Genomic DNA, 20,344 nt, shown 5'->3' on the forward strand with positions numbered 1-20,344 from the left:
TTTAGCATAAGAGCCTCGTTGAGGACAGTGCACAGAAAAAGAGGAAGGAAGCTGAGGGATTGTGAGAAGTGCAAAGTTCCCTGCTGCAACTGCAGCAGTAGACAAACTTGCCTTGCGATTCACTTGACTCCATCCTTGAACATTACTGGGATTTTATCCGGTACCAAACAGCTGTTCTCCTGAATCACGGCTACCCTAGCCTGCTGGACTTGTTGGCTATGCCTCCTTGGCAAAAAACCGATAAGAAGATTGGAGTGGGTATGTATCATGCAAGCTCCTCTCTGGGGTTTTCCTCCTCTGCAGGATGTGGGGAGAAGTGCTGCAATGCACGAAGATAAATCAATTTGGTCAGCAAAAAACCCCAAATATTTAAACAACAAAATAGTTGTTTTGTGCCTTATCTGATGGGTCTATGCTGAACACACACATAAGAAGGTTTCATTGATACTTGCTTCCAAGCAATCTTTGCTTAGTACTATTTCCCTATTCTTGTGGAAAGTCCTGTGGAACTAACTAAATTTGAAGCTGTAAACTATAAAAACAGCCCTTTGTCTTACGATAACCAAACTGGAATCTTAGACATTCGAGTTCTTCTTAGGCATTGACTCAGTTATGCAAGTTGTCCTCTTATTGGCTCTGTTATAAACAGGAAATGGAAAGGGAGCAAGCACATTTTCAGAAACAAACTATATGTACTGTGCTCCTGAGACTTTTGTTTTACTGGTTCTTGGTGTGCTCTTTGGCCGCATCATGCAGTCACCTCGCTGGGTCTTGTCAGTGCTTGAAAATCCCATATTGAGTTGCATGATGAACAAAAGGCAGGAAATAAATGTGCTAAATAACTGAACTTGTTGCACTTATGTGTTGTGTAGATTGTTTAGTCCACTGCTTTTAAAATCTTGTTGAGATTGTTCATTCATTTTCCAGTGGTAATATAATTATAACCCACAGCAAACTACCAACTAATTACCATGAACTGTGCTGGGTTAGGGGACTTTCATGTGAGAAATCATTAAATGAGTGAACATGGCCAAAACTTAAACATTCAACCCCATTTTGAAACTTAGGAAAGGCCGTAGCTCAGTGCATGCAAAAGGTCCCAAGTTCAATCTTCTGGTAGGCTGGAGGAGACTCCTATTTGAGCCATTGCCAATCTGTAGACAATTTAAACCTAGCTGGATTGATTGTCTGATTGTCTAAGTCAGCTGTGTATGTTCCTGTGGTGACGACAGGGCAATCTACACATTCTGATTTGCTTGATATTGTATGAAATTATTTGGATTTCTGGAAGAAATGCCAGAAGCAAAATACAATTGAGTTTCAGTGCAATGCTATAGTAACATTGCAAAATTATTCAAAACTCATACTAAGCTTGGTAGATAGCTCCTTTTGCAAAACTAAAGAACCAGGATACTCACTTCTCTCTTGTGAATGGTCAGAAGTCTTTTGCTGCCTTCTGAAAAGATTCTTGGGCCCAGTGCTTGAATTACTCTGGCAAAATACTACCACATAGCATCTACCATTATCTGTATATGTACTGAATATATTTTATAATTCTACTAGTACATAGTTCATACCTCTAAAGAGCATATAATGTATGAGCAATCCTGCACTAACTATGGAAGATGAATCCTAGTCATCTTAAGGTTTTACAATTGCAGTAAAACAAAGGCAGAGCCTTTAATGTGTTGATATACATAATTTAATTGATGGTGCTCAAGAGAAATAAATAGAGCCAACAGTCACAAGAAAATTTATTTTTGTCAGGTAAAATCCAGTTATGTCTGAGTCTTACTTACACAAATGGGGACTTCACTTCACTCTTCTCCCCACTGAGCCCCCGGAAGACCTGGAACTCTACTTGCATGGCATATGTTTTTCCCCTTGGTCTTCCTTTAGACCTAGAGTAGACCCACAAATTGTGCTAGTTTCACCATTAAGACCAGATGCCAAGATTTGCTAAACCACACAATTTCGGTAGTCAATAGGGGTAAATGTCAACAAGCACCAATTACAATTCTTGGTGCTGTTACGGTCCATAGAGGATCTAAAACATGGGTAGGCAAACTAAGGCCCGGGGGCTGGATCCGGCCCAATCACCTTCTAAATCCAGCCCATGGATGGTCCAAGAATCAGCGTGTTTTTACATGAGTAGAATGTGTCCTTTTCTTTAAAATGTATCTCTGGGTTATTTGTGGGGCCTGCCTGGTATTTTTACCAGAGTAGAATGTGTGCTTTTATTTAAAATGCCCCTCTGGGTTATTTGTGGGGCATAGGAATTTGTTCATTTTCCCCAAAAAAACTATAGTCCGGCCCCCCACAAGGTCTGAGGGACAGTGGACCGGCCCCCTGCTGAAAAAGTTTGCTGACCCCTGATCTAAATGGTCAGGCTGAATTGCATTTTAAAATACACACTTCAGATTTAGCTGTAAGGAATATTGATGGTTCTGCTTATAATGGCAATGATTTGGGGGTTTTAATCTTTTTTAAAAAAACTTTTTCACATTTTTACCACATATGTTAATGGAGCATTCTTCCAAAAGAGATTTGGCAGGCACCCTCACTTTTGACATTCAGGAATCGTCTGAAGACCTTTCTAGCTGTTTCTTTTTTATTTATTTTTACTAGCCAGTCACTTTAATTATTATCTATTTTGTTTTTAATGGCGCTTTAAATTGTACACCACCCTGCTTTCATAAAATGTTGGTATAGATATTATTTTACAAATGAATTAAAAATAAGTAGGAAGTGAGCAGCACATTTCTAACACTACAGTGATACCTCAGAAGTCGAATGGGATCTGTTCTGGAAGTCTGTTTGACTTCCAAAATGTTTGGAAACCAAGGCGTGGCTTCTGATTGGCTGCAGGAAGCTCCAGAAGCCGCCTCGGACATTCAGGTTCCAAAGAATGTTTGCAAAATGGAACACTTCCGGGTTTGTGGCGTTCGGGAGCCAAAACATTAGACTCACAAGCCTTTCAGGATCCAAGGTACGATTGTATAGGTATTTTTTTGCTAAATGCTGTGGTGTTAGATAAAAAAAGTATGGCACTTTAAAATGATTTTCATTTAAGTGGAGGCAAGTGTTGGAAAAGTTAGATTTTTTTTTTAGGGCTGAGCAACTAAGGAGACTTCAAGAGTTTGAACTGGAATATAGGTGGTTAACCTATGATCCTCCAGCTGTTACTGGGAGTTGGGAATTAGCTGGAAGGCCACATGTTAGTCACCCCCAAATTAGAAAACAGCTGTCCTGACTGTATATACTTGAATTAATTTTATAATGAATGATTTTAGAGTGTTGTTTGTGCTGTACTTTTGTACTGTTTTATTGTTGTTAGCCGCCCTGAGCCCGGCTTCCGCTGGGGAGGGCGGGATATAAATAAAATTTATTATTATTATTATTATTATTATTATTATTGATTTGTTTGTTAAGTCCACGGAAACATTCCAAAAGTTCACACTGAAACCAAGCCAGAACTCTGAAAGTTTAGTTGTTTTTCTTTTCCCTGTTTGCATCATTGATTCTCCTCCAGGAGCTTTAAAAAACGTGATAATGAAGCAAGCATGGATCACAAGCAAGTGCCACAAAAGGAAGTTGTGAGACTTCAACTGTGGCTTATATATTCAATCCAGGACAGCGCTGAAAAAGCAATGTGAATCAGGTTTCATCTGCAGAGGTCCTATTCTTGTCCCTCTTCTATTTTTTTTCAGGGGTGGGTAGGGTGGGGAGATAGTATTAATGAATTGTAATGCAGAGGGCGAGGGTTGGATTTGCTTCCCCCCAGACATGCAAATTAAAGAAAAGCCATTTCTTTCCGAGAAAATGTCTGAATCCACACACACCCCGTACAAAATGGAAGAGCACTTTGAATAAATTTGTACAAATATTCTCTACCATTTTTGTTATGGTGGAAGCTGCCCCCCCTTCCTCCCCCGGTGAATGATGCTGTGTAATGATGCTGGGCCCAGGACACTGTGGAGCATAAAAATAGGGATCAAGCTGCCAATACATTTGTGGCTGTTGTCACTTGGAGAGGCAGAAAAATAAAAGGTGCTATACTCGTGACAGTGTTGAAATCTATTATCTGCATGAGAAAATTGGATAATATCTCACCACCCCTGGATAAATTTGGAGGAGCCCACCCTCATTATTTTGTCTACAAATAGAGGAGGGAGTTTTGATAGGCTATCTGCATAAGCTTCAATTCAAATACTTCTTAAATCTTACTTACCGGTAACTTGTATAAAAATACATGTGGTAAGGTTTAGAAATGTACCCTAGCACAGCGAAGTCGCAACATCTAGATAGGGACCTTTGCATAAGGAGCGGGAAGATAATGTTATGGGCTTACTATCAGATTTCTGTGAACAAGACTGACAATACCTTGCCAAAATGTTGAACTTGACAAAAGTAGTTTTAACAGCCCTCAATAGGGGCCAATGGTTGGGAGATTGCTTTGTGATGCAGGACTACTCTAAAATGGTCAGAGAAAGGGGCATGGGCATACCTTCTTCCATAGCTCCCATAAACTAGGTTTCTCTGTCAAAATAAAAAAAATCCTTCCAGTAGCACCTTAAAGTGTATCTGAAGAAGTGTGCATGCACACGAAAGCTCATACCTAGAACTAACTTAGTTGGTCTTTAAGGTGCTACTGGAAGGAAATTTTTATTTTGACTATGGCAGACCAACACGGCTACCTATCTGTAACTAGGTTTCTCTGTGTAAAGAACAACAGAAATGGCAGTTGTGAGTAGGAGACTAAGGCAGACTGTGAGAGAAACAGAGTGGTCTGAGCTCAGTTTTGGGGGCTCTGTAAGCTAGCAGCTCTGGTGAGTGGGCAAGTGTTCCTTGCTACAGATCTGATGTAGGGTTGCTGTTTAAGCTGTCCACGACCACCTCTGCTCAACCTACCTATCTATGAATTCTACAAATTTGTAAGTAAACTCTGTTACAAAGCACCTTATGTATCCAGCGATCCCTGCTTCCAAATGAAATCAAACCCAGGCAGTTCTCACTGCTCAGGGAAGTGGGACACACATAGCCACAACATGTTGTGCTAACCAATAGTAAAATCAGCTGTGGCATTTTAAGGATTAATAAATACAGCGTGCCATGAGCTTTCATGGCCCGGAAAAGTGTTGTTTTCAGCTGGCAGACATACACACACGCACCTCTGCCAACTCAGGATGACACTTCCAAGTATTTGACAAGTGGCACTGGTCTGCAGAAGAAGCTTACGCCACAATGAATTTCTTTGACCTCCAGGTGCCACAGGACCTGTTGCTTTTTACTACAATAGACATCCAGCTGGGAATTGTTAACCAATAGGAGTTTTAATGGGACCTACCCCACTCTTTGGGATTCAGGAATTTGTTTATAGTGCTCTGTATATCTTGGCTCCAACAAAACATGCATGTTCCTGCTTTAGTCCCCCTTTCCCTTTTTTAAAGTAAAGAAAAGAAACAGGACCTTTGTACTTTCAAATGACTTTAAGCTGTAAGTTTCCACTTACTCAGAAAACATCAAGCTTGCAAAACCACTTCCTTTGTCAGTTGGTTGATGTCACCATACTAACCCTTTGTAAAAAGAAAAAAGAAAAAAAAAGGTACCACTGGGAAGCAATGCAATATTATGTTAACACAACCATGCTCTGAACTTTTAGGTTTTTTTCTTTAAATGAGCACGACGAGTAGTGATGGCTTAAAGGACAGAATGCACTCCCCCTCCCCTTCATCTGGTTTTTGAAAGCTTATTTTAAATGCCAAAATCCATAGGAAATAGTTTAGTTGTTGGTATTTATTATTGTTGTTGTTTTGTTTCTTATACCCTCTCATTCAAATCCAGGACAGATTACAATAAAGGTATAGCTTTTTTTTTTTTTTTAAGTACAGTGTGACAAGTCAGTATTTGTTTGATTCTCATTTGTCTTAGATTGCTACCCAAATATTGTATCATGGAAATACATTATCTGCATATTCTAGCAAATCCCTCAACTGTCCTGATTAAATCGGGAATCGTGTTATGGGGGCTGTGCTCTCACGTGGAAACATGGCCCCATAAGGGGAGCATTCTGGTTTTCCGTGGCAACATGTTGGAGGGTATGGACTAGCACTGTGCAAGAATCTGTATACCTTTATGGGTGGTCAAAAGGCCATATCCTGAAGTCAGAAGTAGTTCAAAAGTGTTTTTGAGAGAGAGGGAGAAAGAGAACCTTAAGGTAAACTTTCCTCAGCTGCCAAAGCTACAGCCAGCTGCCAGGTTGGAGAAGGAATGGTGAGGAAGAACAGAACAAAAATGGAAGGCGAAGTGATGTAAAAGCTAAAGTACTTAAATATTATACACTTTTAGGTTGTTATTCGTGAAACTGACCATTTTGTGGAAGGGTCACTGTTTTAACTTAAGAAGAAGGGAATACAATGTATCACAAGAACAGCTTAACAAAACATGGCTATAGAAATTGTACAGTGGTACCTCTGGTTAAGAACTTAATTCGTTCTGGAGGTCCGTTCTTAACCTGAAACTGTTCTTAACCTGAGGTACCACTTTAAATAATGGGGCCTCCCGCTGCCGCTGCACAATTTCTGTTCTCATCCTGAAGCAAAGTGCTTAACCCGAGGTAATATTTCTGGGTTAGGGGAGTCTGTAACCTGAAGCGTTTGTAACCTGAAGCGTCTGTAACCCGAGGTACCACTGTATTGAGCTGGTACCATGATTAGAACTAAATTACATCAAATACTCTGGATATCTGAATCTGGGTCACGGGGTATGTTTAGAGTTCTAAAAGGGGCGGCCAAATGTGAGAACAAAATGCACTAAAGTTTTGTTTTTAATTGTTGCTGAGATATACTGTTTTTGTTCTGTTTTGTGGCTGCTATAACTTGAAACAGCCTTCTGTGGCTTTTTCTGTATTTTAGCCAAAAGCACTGGAAAGAATGCCAAGATTGATTTCTGAATGGCAGTGAATTAGGGGGACAAGAGGAGAACTCAGAACAATTTGAAGCTATTAAGTGTGTGTTCAGGACTTCAGTAAATTGACGCTTTAAGGCTATTCTGCCCAAGCCAATTTATTTAAGATTGAAGGCCCAATTTTCACTTTGGAACAAGTCTAATTCTCACTTCTATCTTCCAAGTTGATTTAATAAAAATTGCAGATTTGCTTTACAAATGGTATTATGCTTTGGCTTAGACAAGCGTACTTGACAGTACATCGGCTTGTATCCAAAAGTGCTGTTTCACAAGCAGAAAGCACATCAGCTCAACCAGTGCAAGGTTAATACCGGCTTTGAGGCAGGCTGCCAATAACTATGGATGCTGTATTATTTGGAGTTTATATGGTTTTATTCCTATAATTGTTTTATAATTGTTTATGAAGTATTTCATTACCCTTTGTTTACTGCTCTGGAGTTTTCAAAACAAAATGTTTTGAAAAATAAAAGCAGTTTTGAGAAATAAAACAGTAAACAAATTAAAAAGGTAGCTCTCTGATCCCTCCTCCTCAGGTGCAAGTCTCTCTTAGTGTGTGGTTAGAAAACAGTCTATAAAGATTGCCACACCCTTTAGTTGCTTTATTTTGGAGACATATTACTTCAGCTTGCGATCTGCATATATTTCTTATGATTGATATTTCAGGTGTGAATTTCCAATTTCCACATTTTATGGAGATGTCTTTTGCAAGTGAGGCAGAGAACTGAACCTTCATATTCAGTTTATTTAATATTTATTGCTGTGCTTCTATTTAAAATAATGTTGACTCTCAAAATAATCTTTATAATCCCATATTAAGTTGGATCACATGCAATGCTAAGATATAGCAGGGCTGCCATACGTCCTGATTTTCCAGGACATTCTTGTAGCATTTACTAAAAAAACTCAACAACTTTCGGGTTGTCTTGGATCTTACTTTTTGAAATATGGCAACTCTAAGCTATAGTTTGGTGTTACATGCATGAGCTTTAAAGGTTGGGCCTTCCTTTCTGATATGGCTGTTTTGAAGAAATCAGAAGATTTTGCTTTCGCTTTCAACTGTCATTACTTTATTATGTCCAAAGTCAGACAGACTGTAGCTAGTCTTAACTATGGTTTAGGAAAGCAAGGCAATTTCAAACTGGAGTTGGTGATTCTGGTTTGTCTTTTTAAAGCGTACTTTACACTAACCACAGTTCTTTGTTCGGATCTAGCAAGCTTCCAGATTTCTTGTCACTGCACCAAAGGAGAAAAAGGGAGTGGGTAGCAAGCAAGCAAGTTCAAGGCTTGCCCCCATAGCACCAAATTGTGGTTTAGCATCTTGTCTGAAACACAGCTCTTGTGTTTAAAATGTTAATTTGATTGAATCCATAACAGCTTATTGTGTATTTTCACAGCTTTAGTTGAAGGAGTGTTATTTTTAATGTAAATAAGTATATAGGTAATTAATTATTTTGTCTACTGCGTCCACCCCTTGGTGCTGATGTAGTACATGTTGTTGATACTATTTCTGTTGTCTGTTTAACCGTAATAAAGATTGATTGAGTGATTGTCTTTTCACAGCAATATCCAATTTCAGTGCTGCAAGAGTACCACAGCTATCTCTGTATATTGGTGATGTAGTCCATATACTGGAAGACTGTGAAGGTGAGAAATAATTTTGGTTTGTATCTTGCATCATCACATTGAGTTATGAGCTCATTGGAGAGAAAAAAATCCTGAGACAATGCTTATATTACTGTTGTCTTGAAACATGCAGCCATCAAGCCTGCATATTTAGAAGCATATTTGTTCACTGAGTGCATTTTTGGTGAATTAATGAGACATTAATGAGATTTTACTCTTATCCAGATGTGACTTACCTCCTTACACTGAAACTGTGATGTCTGTATTATGAATACAATGATATTAATTATTAGGAGGTGAAACTTGCTTAACTTGCCTCTTTTTTCCTGCTTGTGGGTTTTATGTGTGGGTTTTGTGGTAAAACCATCAGAACTAACATAAGCAGAACAACACTTCTTAATAAATAAAAACAGCCTTAATTCTGCTAGTGGTTTTGGTTAAATGATAACCAGAAATGTTTTATCCATAGCTGTAGCCATAAAACAGGCTTTGTAGTTTTTTGTAATGTGGCAGTATTACAAACAACTATGCTTGTGGAGAGAGATACCAACATATGAACTCAAATAAACATGATTTTTAAAAATACGATATATTAACTATGAAACAGAGGGAGACCTTCTGGTGCTCTTGTGCCCATGCAGCATGTGCACACTGAAATATTCAGTGTGACTGAGAGGCTGAGGAGCTGCAGTACTTACTCCAATTGATTCTCTAGTTTGACTTCAATTGCACATGTTTGTTTAGTTAATGAGTCTTTCACATTGCCTGTTTTTCCAAAGCTTAGTTTGCTTTCCAAATGATATTGCCCAATGCCTCTGTAGCTTAGCAAGAGTCTAGGATAGGGTGACCAAACAAAGTATGGTTAAGCAAGGTTGTTGGGTTCAGGCATGGCACCAAAATCATAGGTAAAGCAAGCTATGGCTGGTATGCTGGCAAGAAACCATGGCTTCTCATCATTGTTGCCAGAAAAGAAACCATGGTTAATCTGCTAGGCTAGGTTCGGACAAATCATATTTAGGCTAAACTAAACAAGGCTTAGTTATATGTCTGAACCAAACCAATATTTAATTTGCTCTGGGCTTTTCTTAGTAGTGTTGTATAATTTTAACCATCTGGGTTCAGTAGTAGGATAGTGAGAAACAAACAATCAATCTCCATGGAACAGCCATGTTCTCCATCTGTTTGAAAGATGGATGAGAAGCAGGAGAGTGACCTCCTTCCTTGTCCTTCACTCTTCAACCAAGTAGCACCTGTGGTGGTAGTTCCATGCAGCAGCGAAAGTAGGTTTCCCTTATTATCTTGAAGCAAAAAAATGTGATTTTGCTCTGTTCCTTTTTAATTCAGATATTTTTTTTCTTATTCATTCTCAAGGGATGGCATTCTTTCAGGGGTTATAAAGCTTGAGAAAATGCAACTTTTGGATTTCATAAATGCACCGTTAACATATGAAAGCTGTGTGCTCAGAAATGAAACACAAAACTGCTGGACTGAAAGCCAGTACTGGGAAAAAAATGAGATGGCAGAGTTAATCTGAACAAAGGTGGACAGCCCCAGAGAGATGTTCTGTAGGTTTATGTCAGAGATGAGATTAGCGTAGATATGAAAAAGTTACTCAATGTGTTTATGACATATTTCCTACCAGAAGAGGTCTCTCTTGAGCTACAAACATTGACCTGAGAGCCTTAAAAAGCATTTTCTTCAAAATATAGTTACAGTGGTACCTCTGGTTAAGAACTTAATTTGTTCCAGAGGTCCGTTCGTAACCTGAAACCGTTCTTAACCTGAGGTACCACTGTGGCTAATGGGGCCTCCCACTGCCGCCACACGATTTCTGTTCTCATCCTGAGGTAAAGTTCTTAACCTGAGGTACTACTTCTGGGTTAGTGGAGTCTGTAACCTGAAGTGTCTGTAACCCGAGGTACCACTGTATTTCAGGGAGACTTAACTGACACCCCATAAGCAGCATTATGTCTGCAGGGTCTTTTCTTTTCTTTTCTTTTCTTTTTTTTTTGCCTTGGGTCCTGTGCTTCACACATCATACCTTGACTGCCTCATCCTGTGAAGGATGTACTCAGTGGTGCACTTAGAAAACTTTCGACTCTAGATTTAATTTTCTTGTGGGGGGACCATTTTTAGATGGTAATGTGTATTACGCTGCTTGCTTCAAAATCTGATAAGGCAGCTCTAGTGTGTTTGGAAGCCCTGGAAATCCCACAGGGTGTGCTTCGAATATTTCCCCCTTGTGTATTGCCCTTCCCCATTTTCCAGAATTGCCTCAGCTTCCACTTCTGACAGTTACCAAAGATGGATGAGTGTCCGGGTTCCTTATTTTGTTTTTTTGACCACTTGGCAGCGAGCTTCCAGGTTCAAAGAGGGACAAGCTAGGATGCCAAACAGGGGAAGTGAGGCACATGATCATGCTGAACTGTCTCACAACAGTAAGAGTTCCTAGCCACCGAATGTTAACATCTAACTTTTGCCTTTTAGCAACTATTCTCCAGGCCTGTGCAGAGCTTGTCTGAGGCCTGGGGTGGGAGTCTTGTTCTTGGCGTGACAGTGTAAATCCAGCAGGCCATGGATGAGGCCTCCCCGGCATGCTTATAGCCCTCTGAGGCTTGGGGGCAAGTATATCTGGCTGCCCCCACTCTGCACAGGCCTGACAATCTAAGTGATTAGCACTTTTAGTGGCCTAACCTTATAGTGTTAAATGTCTGACTTTGAGGCTGACAAACATGGCCTTTTGGGGGTTTAAGTGTGCCTTGACACAATAATTAATACTGGTTGCTAAGGGAAATGCTCGAGCTTTTTCCCATAGCAGAGAAGATCTGGCTATGCTGCAACATGACTGTACAGCAGAGCTTCCGCCGTGTCCTGGATGCTGTCGGTGAAGTTATGCTTAGGCTCAGGTGGCTTTTCCCTCTAGGAAATGACTGTCAAACCAATTCTGGCTCCCACTGGTAGATTATAGTCTAGTCCGACAGGCCTACAAGGCAAAGCAACCTCTGAAAAGGATGCTGTTGTGCCTCCTGACTGGAGGACTGAACAAGACATGAAAGCTATAATCAGAGCATGGGGGGGGGGGGGATCAGCTAGGAAGGAAGTAACATTGCTGCTTGCCCCCCAACCCAGATTATTTTGGCATGTTGCCCTCTCCCCTTCACTATATATACACCGGTACAATGTATTACACGTGAAGGAGAGAAAATTTGGGGGAATTTTAGTTAAGAAAAAGGTAAGCGGGGAGCATGAAAGAGTTGCATTATATTATGCACACAGTGTGTGGAGAAAGTAGACACGTATTTTTTTCTCTCCCTGTCATCATACTGAGCCCTGGGGTTGTCCAGTGAAATTGAGTATTGAGAGATTCAGGGCAGAAGTATTTCATACAGGACACATAGTTAAACAGTGATTTTTGCTTCCATAAGATGTAGTCATGGGCACCAACTCAGCCTTTTGAGGAGATTAGACAAATTCATGGAGGATAAGGTTATCCATGGCTATGAGTCTGGATGGCTATATATTACTTCCAGGGGCAAGATCAAACTCCAGTGCTCTTCTAAACTCTTTAAAAAGGCAGATTTGGTTCATAAAAGGGATTTATGGCATGAACCCATCACTGGTGATTTTTAGAAGAACTCTTTAGATTGTTTTAAATTTGCACCCACTTCCTTTTTGTTATTTGGTGTGTCTTCATTATGTTGTGTCCTGAGGATTTGCTGCTTATCAAAGGGTGTAATGTGGATTTTAACTTTATTCTTTTTATATTGCTATGCTTATTGTGTAAATTTTGTGTGCCTCCTTGCTTGGGCAATTGCCCTGAAAGGCAGTTATGAATACTTTATTATGAACAAAGAAACAAACAAACACAAATACATACATACATATATACATACCAGTAATCCTCTTTCAACACAATTTAATCTATGCATACCAGGAAGTAAACTGCACTGTGTTCAGTGGAACTTACCCTCATGTATAGGATTGTTACCCTAGTTTTGCAGAAATTGAACGAATTGGTTCAATTTGGACATTGAAAAGCATATAATAAGTAACTATGGTTTTGCTTTGACTTTTAGGTTGGTACAAAGGATACATTGTAAGACATAAAGGGGTAGAGGTAAGATTGTTCTTATTGACTTTATTTTTTGTTGTTGTTGATTATCTGTTTGATTTTTTTTTGTAATAGACTATTATTTTATTCTTTCTTTTTAAGTGTGTGGAGTTTAATCCTGAGAAGAGTCACTGAATCTATGTCAGTGGCCAATATTTCAATAAGGAAATGAATGTTTTTGTACTATGAGAAAAGTAGATTAAATAACAAATAATGGACTGACCAGCGTCCAACTAGTCGTATACACTGAAGGGATCATGTGTATCACAAATTGTAGTGCCCTTTAGCTAATTGAAACTGATGTAGCTGTTAAAAGCAAATTATGATATGGCACAAGATAAAAGTTGAAGATCCTAATAGGTTGGCTGAAGCCTAGGGACATACCTGAAATCTTTGAGCCAAATCATTTATTTATTTATTTATTTATTTGCACCAGGTTTTTTTAACCACACTTTCATTTAAGCACCCATGAGGCATCTCACAACACCAGAGTATAAATCACAAAAGTAAAAATACAACCATGACAATAAAAACATAGGCATAAGAGCAATATTAATATTGTTTGAAATATGAATTTGGAGAACAGGTGATATAATGAAATTCAGTTAGAGGGGTTTCGAGGAAGTCAGTTATCAATGTTATGAGAATGAGATATTTGAAGAAATAATTTTTCTTTGTGTTTTTGTAATGCATTTTTATTTGTTGTGTGTTTTGTATGTCATTTTTGTTATAATTGTGGAAAATCAATAAAAACAATTTTTTTTTTTGGGGGGGGAGAGCAACAGCAGTGTGATAAGACATCTTAGTGCACAGGTAGAACACCACAGCTTCTAAGGAAAAAAATGCCTGCGTAAAATGGAGTACATTAGAACCAGTACCTTGGATTGGATCAAGTCATGCCCTTCTGCAAATGGAAGGTCTTCCTGTTTTCATAAGGGACTCTGATCTAGCAGTGCCTCTTTCAGAGGTATTTTGCAGCTCTGTAGCTGTGAATCTACCCTATTACCCACTGGCATCCCTTTATTCCTGCAGTGCCTAAGTTCCAGCTGACATCTGACTGTGTGCCTTTGTTTTTTACATTTAACAACCACTTCTTAAGTTGCTTTGTTCCCTTTGGTTTTTCCCCATTGACTCTGCCCATTAGGCTTATCCCCACATGACATTGAACATAGCTATAAGTACAAATGATTGTGTGAAAGAGCGTAGACTTGATTTGTACAGCTCAGTTATTGTGTCCACAGACACTACATTTGTTGAATTTAACACATGAGCACCCCTTTTCATTTCCCATTTCCTTCTTCTCTTATGTGCCGATTTAAATATTTCCCTTTCCCCTCCCTTCACTGACTAGCATTGGCATGAACGTCCTGGTTTGTTTAAACTTGAATTCCCTCAGTTTAGATGAAACAGTGAGCTCAGGTTTAATGTCAGGATAATCCAGGATCTGAGTGACATTTCAGTTTTTCAGCTTCACTGCTGATCATAAGAGGATATGTGTATCATGTGTTGTATTAAAGAGAAGATTCACAAATGGATCTTAGGCTACATGTTCCATCAACATGATTAGCAATCACATGGTTAGCAAAAAAATTAAATATGGAGCGGGATATGATGGTCACTGCAACACTCTGGGAGAGAAGGTTTAAGACTCCTCTCTCCAGCTGCAATCTCAGCAAAACTATCCCACTACATGGTAATAAGCATTAGGAAAAAATGCTCAGTGGCACCAAGGCTTCAGCTACTTATCCTCTCAGGCTGTGGTGCTGATCAGAATTGTGGTCTCCTGCACTGGACTGGCATTTAATTTTTAAGAACCTAGAGTGTGACTGCTAATCCTCCTGTGTAACCAAATGTGTTGTTAGGCCACCAGACCCACAGCTTGTAGACAGAACCATGACAAAGATACTTTAATACATAAACTCCTCTTGAGCCTCGTAGGTATTATAAAATATTGTATGAATGGAGATGCTACCTTGAATGTTTGTACTTTGGTGAAGTCAATGGTTCCTTTATATGGAGACTATTTCTCCATTTTCTCCAGTATTATCTCTTCCATCTAGCAGTGGCTTTGAGGCCTCAGGCAGAGCTCTTTCAAATAACTGGCTTTTTGAAACATTTAGCAAGAGATGCCCCTGGCTGAATCTGCATAGCTGTCAACTTTTCCCTTTTCTTTCGAGGAATCCTATTGGGAATAAGGGAATTTCCCTTTAAAAAAGGGAAACATTGACAGCTATGTGAATCTGGGACCTTCTGCTTGCAAAGCTTGTGCTCTACCACTCAGTCAAAGAAAAAGCTGGTGTATGGAACCAACACTTGAGTCAGGCGTCAAGAAATAGTTGAGGATGAAGAAAATAGGTGGACGTTCATTTGCAGTGGACAAGTTCAGTGGACAGGACTCTATGAGCAACCCTGGTAATGTGTGAACTTGATCTGATGCCCTTCAGATGTTTTGGCTGGCTGGAGCTGCTGGAAGTTGTAGTCTAAAACATCTCTAAGGCACCAGGCTGAGAAAAGCGGCAAATGGTTAATAATTTAACTCCGTACATAGTAGTTGCAGCTACATGAGAATAAAACTCACCAGAGTTTTATTCCAGAACCTCTATATATCAATCTACTTTTGGTCCTTTTAATTTGTCATAGAAGAAATGTTCGGTACAATATAACAAATGTGCTTCCCCCCTTCTTCTTCCATTAGGGAATATTTCCAAAATCTTTTATCCACATCAAAGAACTTTCGGTTGAGAAAAAAAGGTATTTCATTGAAATAATTCTTTTGAGGTATATGTCAGCGGATGGGAGTATTATAGCTAAAATTCCCCATGTGATTGATGCTGAACAGCTTGGCGAAATAATTTCTGTAACTAATGCTTGAAAGGGTATTTCACTAAGAGTGATCCTTATTGTCTGATGGGAAAAGCTAGAATGTGCACACCCAGTAGCTGATAGGCAAAAGATTTGTAAGGTGCCCTTTCCTAACGACAAAGAGGGTGAGGGGCGCTTGTGGGTGGTGTTGTCAGTCAGGTAACAGTCTGGCATAGTAGGACCCTGGACGGTTCCAAGTTAGCAACTTGATTCAGTGTTCTATGCAACCAGTGCTGGCCCACCTATGAGGCAAGGTAAAGTAACTGCCTCAAGTGGCAGGATCCACAGGGGCAGCAGATCCAACCGCCAAGAAATGCCCGCTGTTGCTGCCACTACACTACCCCCTTGATCCCAATGTGGAACTTTACCCTCTCCCCCCCTTCCCCCCTTCTTCTTTGAAAGGTTGGGGACGCCATTTTGTTGTTCATTTCAGGTGCCAAAATTATTATTATTTATTAAATGTGTATACCACCATTCATTTGTAGATCTCAGGGTGGTTCACAGCATAAAAATACAAGAAAATGTCTCTGAGACTTGTGGTCTCTTAGACAGACTAACCCCCTTTGCTTCTGCCTCCTTCCTGAAGAATGGAGAGCCTTAAAGGGGTAGTCTTTTGGTCTGGAGCCTAATACTCCACCTCCTTCCTGTCAGTTCCCTCTGGTGTGCTCTTCTGGCAAGTGTGAGGTCCTTGGTGCAGAGGGGCTTTCTCACAGAGGAAATCAGCCTGGCCAGTGTTTGCGTGTGGCTGTTTTTGGGGGCTTCTAGTTCAGGAATGTGAGGTTTAAGAGGCTCCAAGCTGATTGGCTCAGCCTTGGTGTTAGGCCTGGGTCCATCTGTGTCCATCTAGCACCCCCTGTGTATTTTACCATTGATCCTTCTGATCTGGCTGACCGTTCCTCCTCTGGGATGGATTCTGGGCTGCTGATCAGGGTGGGAATCACGCCATTAAACCACTGTTTATCCTTTTGTTCAGAAATGCAGAAAATGTAATACCTGCTGAGATTCCTTTGGTGCAAGAGGTTACCTGCACACTTTGGGAATGGGGCAATATCTGGAAACAGCTCTATGTGGTAAGCAATCCCTCCCATAGGTCTATTACTTCAAGTATTTTAAACAAAAAGTACCTCAGATGAATAAAATTATTGATTGCAGGCAAAGAAGACGTTAACAGGGTTAGGTGCTATGTTAGCCATATTTTGTAGGCTTAATTATGGATATGCCAAGTGTTTAAGACAGTGTTTTGTCTTTCATTTCATGAAAAGAACACTCCTTTGTAAGAGACTATAAAGAATCAATCCCTTCATTGAAGAGTTTGCTCTTTAGTTAAAAGCCTGCCAGTATAATTCCACTTTGAGTTTTATGCTCTTTCAGTCTCTGACTGACCTTTAATACGCAATGCAGGAATGTGCTCACAGTAGGAGGTTGAAGGCACCTGTAATTCAGAACCTACTACTTTTTGCTTATAGGGAAAAGCTGCTATTATATATTTCTAAACAACTTGTCTATTTTTAATGTGTTCCGACAGCCTGCCTAATTCAAAGAAAGGGAATTTTGCGTACCAAAGGACAGCACTACTGCACAGTGTATTTAAACCTTAACTGGAAGTGCCATTATTATAAATAGCCTCTCTATACTGCGTGTTTTAGTTGCCACAATCAGTACATCTGGTGAAAGCAGTGTGACTCAGTGGCTATAGCACTCTGTCAAAGGCACAAATAAGAAACCTAAAAGCTTTTCCCCCCTCTTCTAGCTGAATTTCACCAAATAAAAGATCCATCACACACAAAAAACCAAATTAGAAAAAAAAGAACCATTGCAGTGGGTGTGGTACTGCAGGGGATCCCAGATTCCTCTTAGGCCATGCAATAGTATTTCTTCCCTTGGTGTGGTGAGATGTGACCTAGCCCACCTTTTTCTGATTGGCAAGCTTGGCATGATGTGGTTAGTTGTGCTGAAAGTAAGGGTAGGAATAGGAACATAGGAAGTGGCCTTACAGTGAGTCAGGCCAAGAGCCCATCTAGCTTAGCCTTGTCAGCACGGACTTGTAGTGACCATTCAGGGCTTCAGGCATTGAGTCCTTCCGAACCCCAGCTGGGGAAGCCAGGGATTCAGCTGGAGACCTGTGTATGCAAAGTAGATGCTCTACTACTGAGCTATGACCCTTCCCTGTGGGCTACACCCACAATCCTGGGGAAACAGGTTTGCCCTTGTTACCTCTAATTTTCACTGTTGCATCCCATCTCTCTGTCACCCTGTAGCATGAATACTATCCACCAAGCCTTTGTAAATATGATAACATTGGTTTTACATGCACTGGTTGGTTTGTAGCTTTTGAAAGTAGGATAGTTTTGCTTTAATACCAGAGGAAAGGTCCTTATTTTTCTGCAATCCAATAATTGTTTAATCCCTGGAATAAAAGAAAATAGTATTTGAAATTTCAGATAAGTTGACATCTGAAATGTGTTACATGTTTCAGGCAAACAAGAAGGACCGGTTTCGGCAAGTACAATCTATGATGTGCGAGTTAATGGAGTGGAGGTCTCAGCTTCTCTCAGGGACACTGCCCAAAGATGAGCTCAAAGAACTGAAGCAAAAAGTCACTTCCAAAATTGACTATGGCAACAAGTAAGTTCTCTAGTTCTGGCTTACAGCTACTGATACAGTTCAAGTCAGTGTATGCTGCAAGCTGGGATATTTCAGAAATGTTAACAATGATTGAGTTGGGTTTACTATTGCTTTCAGAAATGAACTCATAAAATCATAGTGATGTCATATTGTTCTAGGCAGGCATTTTTTATTTAGATGTGTTTGTGTTTAATTTTAAAGTGTTTTCATTCTTAAGATTTTTCACAAGGCCCGTCAACCAGTATATATAAATTTGAACACCTGATGTGATGTATTGTTTCATGGGGATGTAGACATTTTAAAAGTGATTCCTAAATACATATTAAAGGATAACATATTTAACTGTCTAAAGACAAGCATGAGCTTCAGATTATTTAATGCTAAGTGACTTGGAAAGGTATGCTTCTATAAGGTGGTTGATATAAGCTCTAAAAAACAAATAAGGTTACTGATGTTATTTCCTCTTTATGCTTACAGGATACTAGAGCTAGATCTGATAGTTAGAGATGAAGATGGGAATATCTTGGATCCAGAGAAGACCAGTGTCATCAGCCTCTTTCATGCTCATGCTGAAGCTACTAACAAAATCACAGAACGGATTAAAGAGGAGATGGTATGAAGTTTACACATCCATTTCTGTGCTTTCAAGTAGAAGTCTCCTTTCTCATAGTAGGAAGGCTATTACATGAGAACCTTATCGTTTTCTGATTTTAGCCAGTGAAAGCTTTTTCATCACCAGATTGTGTACATTGAGAATGTTTTGTATAAAGTATCTTTACTATGTACTGTACTGTTAATCTTTTATTTAAGTTTTCAGCTGCAAAGGCTACTCCAATTAGCACAGATCACTGCTATAGAGACAAAAGAGAATTCAAGTCTGATATGGTGACAAATAAGATTTCAAAAAGTTAGGTGCTCATCTCTCACTTCCTGCTCCCCAAGACCATTCCTTTTAGCCAGCCAAGTAGCCTTATTTTACATTTGGAACTTACTTGATCATCTGTTGGTGTGTTAAAAAGCTTCAGTCCTCTTGAAGTAATAGCTTTCCAGGCTCATTATTACAGAAGCAGCAATTGCACCATCTAAACTTTGACACCTGGATAAGCAAGCGGTATATAAATAGCAGAAATAAAATAAACAATGACAATGTCAGATCTGTTCCTGCAGCCTAGTTCCACAGTGACATGCTGTGCTACTTCTGTTCTTTATAACCCAGGATTAAGTTGCCAGTGCATCACACACTCCTTGAGAAGGCAAACTTGGTGAGCTTATCTGTAGCTGGGTGGATAGAAGTCGTTATCTACTGTAAGGCTTGAGCCCACCCTTTGAATTAGTGCTTAACTTGTGTGGAAATACCCTTAATACCCTCACATAGTTATTTAATGTCATTAATAAGTAACAAAGACCGAGCATCATTTAAAAAATCAAGTGCACAATAAATGCCACATTGATAAACTGATAGCGTGTCATAAATTATTGTATAACCAGCACATACAATACAAAATATCTGTTCTATTGAAAATGCACTGCTGGTTATATCTGTAAATATGTTGGACTTGGAAAATGATATGGTGCCCGGTGACCTGCTTCCACTGATGAAGACCTCTGTCAGAGGAACAGAAAGGGAGACCATATCCAGTTTTTCATCACGCCCCCCCCCCCGGCAACCTCTCCAAATCTATTATGGAGGATTGATGGGACCTTCTGGAGCAGGGAATTGCCACCCTCCTTGTTCCACTAATGGATGTTTTGCACTGGAGGAGGAACACCCATTGGGTGCCATCTACTGGATTCTCAAAATATTCACAAAATCAGTGCATCAATTGTTGAATTTGAAAGCAAAGGTTAAATCTGCACCTAATAAATATAGTGGTTCAAGTTGTGTACTGTGGCCAAAATGATGCTTGATTGTGAAACCTAACACAGAGGAGGAAGCAGGTTCTAGGTGTAGTTTGGATAACATTTTCTTCTTATGATTTGTTCATACACAGTCAAAGGATGAATCTGATTATGGAACCTACTCCAGAAGCTCTACATCCCCCACTCACAGTCTTTATGTCTTTGTGAGGAATTTTGTCTGCAGAATAGGAGAAGATGCAGAACTTTTCATGTCACTCTATGATCCCCAGAAGCAGACAGTTATAAGGTATGCTGCTG

General features: G+C 39.7%; 1 protein-coding gene across 5 annotated transcripts in view; it reads left to right on the forward strand.

Moving 5' to 3' along the window:
- DOCK2 (dedicator of cytokinesis 2) overlaps positions 1-20,344 on the forward strand; it is a 266,689-nt gene continuing 246,345 nt past the window's right edge. Inside the window, exons 1-8 of one of the 5 annotated variants that reach the window (XM_083481684.1) lie at positions 1-258; positions 8,527-8,610; positions 12,666-12,706; positions 15,396-15,451; positions 16,536-16,632; positions 18,039-18,187; positions 18,665-18,800; positions 20,179-20,333. In XM_083481684.1, coding sequence (XP_083337810.1) covers positions 219-258; positions 8,527-8,610; positions 12,666-12,706; positions 15,396-15,451; positions 16,536-16,632; positions 18,039-18,187; positions 18,665-18,800; positions 20,179-20,333 — 758 coding nt within the window. In that variant the 5' untranslated portion in view covers positions 1-218. Of the gene's footprint in view, positions 259-8,526; positions 8,611-9,763; positions 9,870-10,261; positions 10,437-10,584; positions 10,729-10,885; positions 11,028-12,665; positions 12,707-15,395; positions 15,452-16,535; positions 16,633-18,038; positions 18,188-18,664; positions 18,801-20,178; positions 20,334-20,344 lie in introns of those variants that run through there. The other 4 variants (XM_083481685.1, XM_083481687.1, XM_083481686.1 and 1 more) reach the window with 4 other exon arrangements.

The sequence above is a fragment of the Podarcis liolepis genome, assembly GCF_965112155.1.
Source record: "Podarcis liolepis genome assembly, chromosome: 2".
NCBI lineage: Eukaryota > Metazoa > Chordata > Lepidosauria > Squamata > Lacertidae > Podarcis > Podarcis liolepis.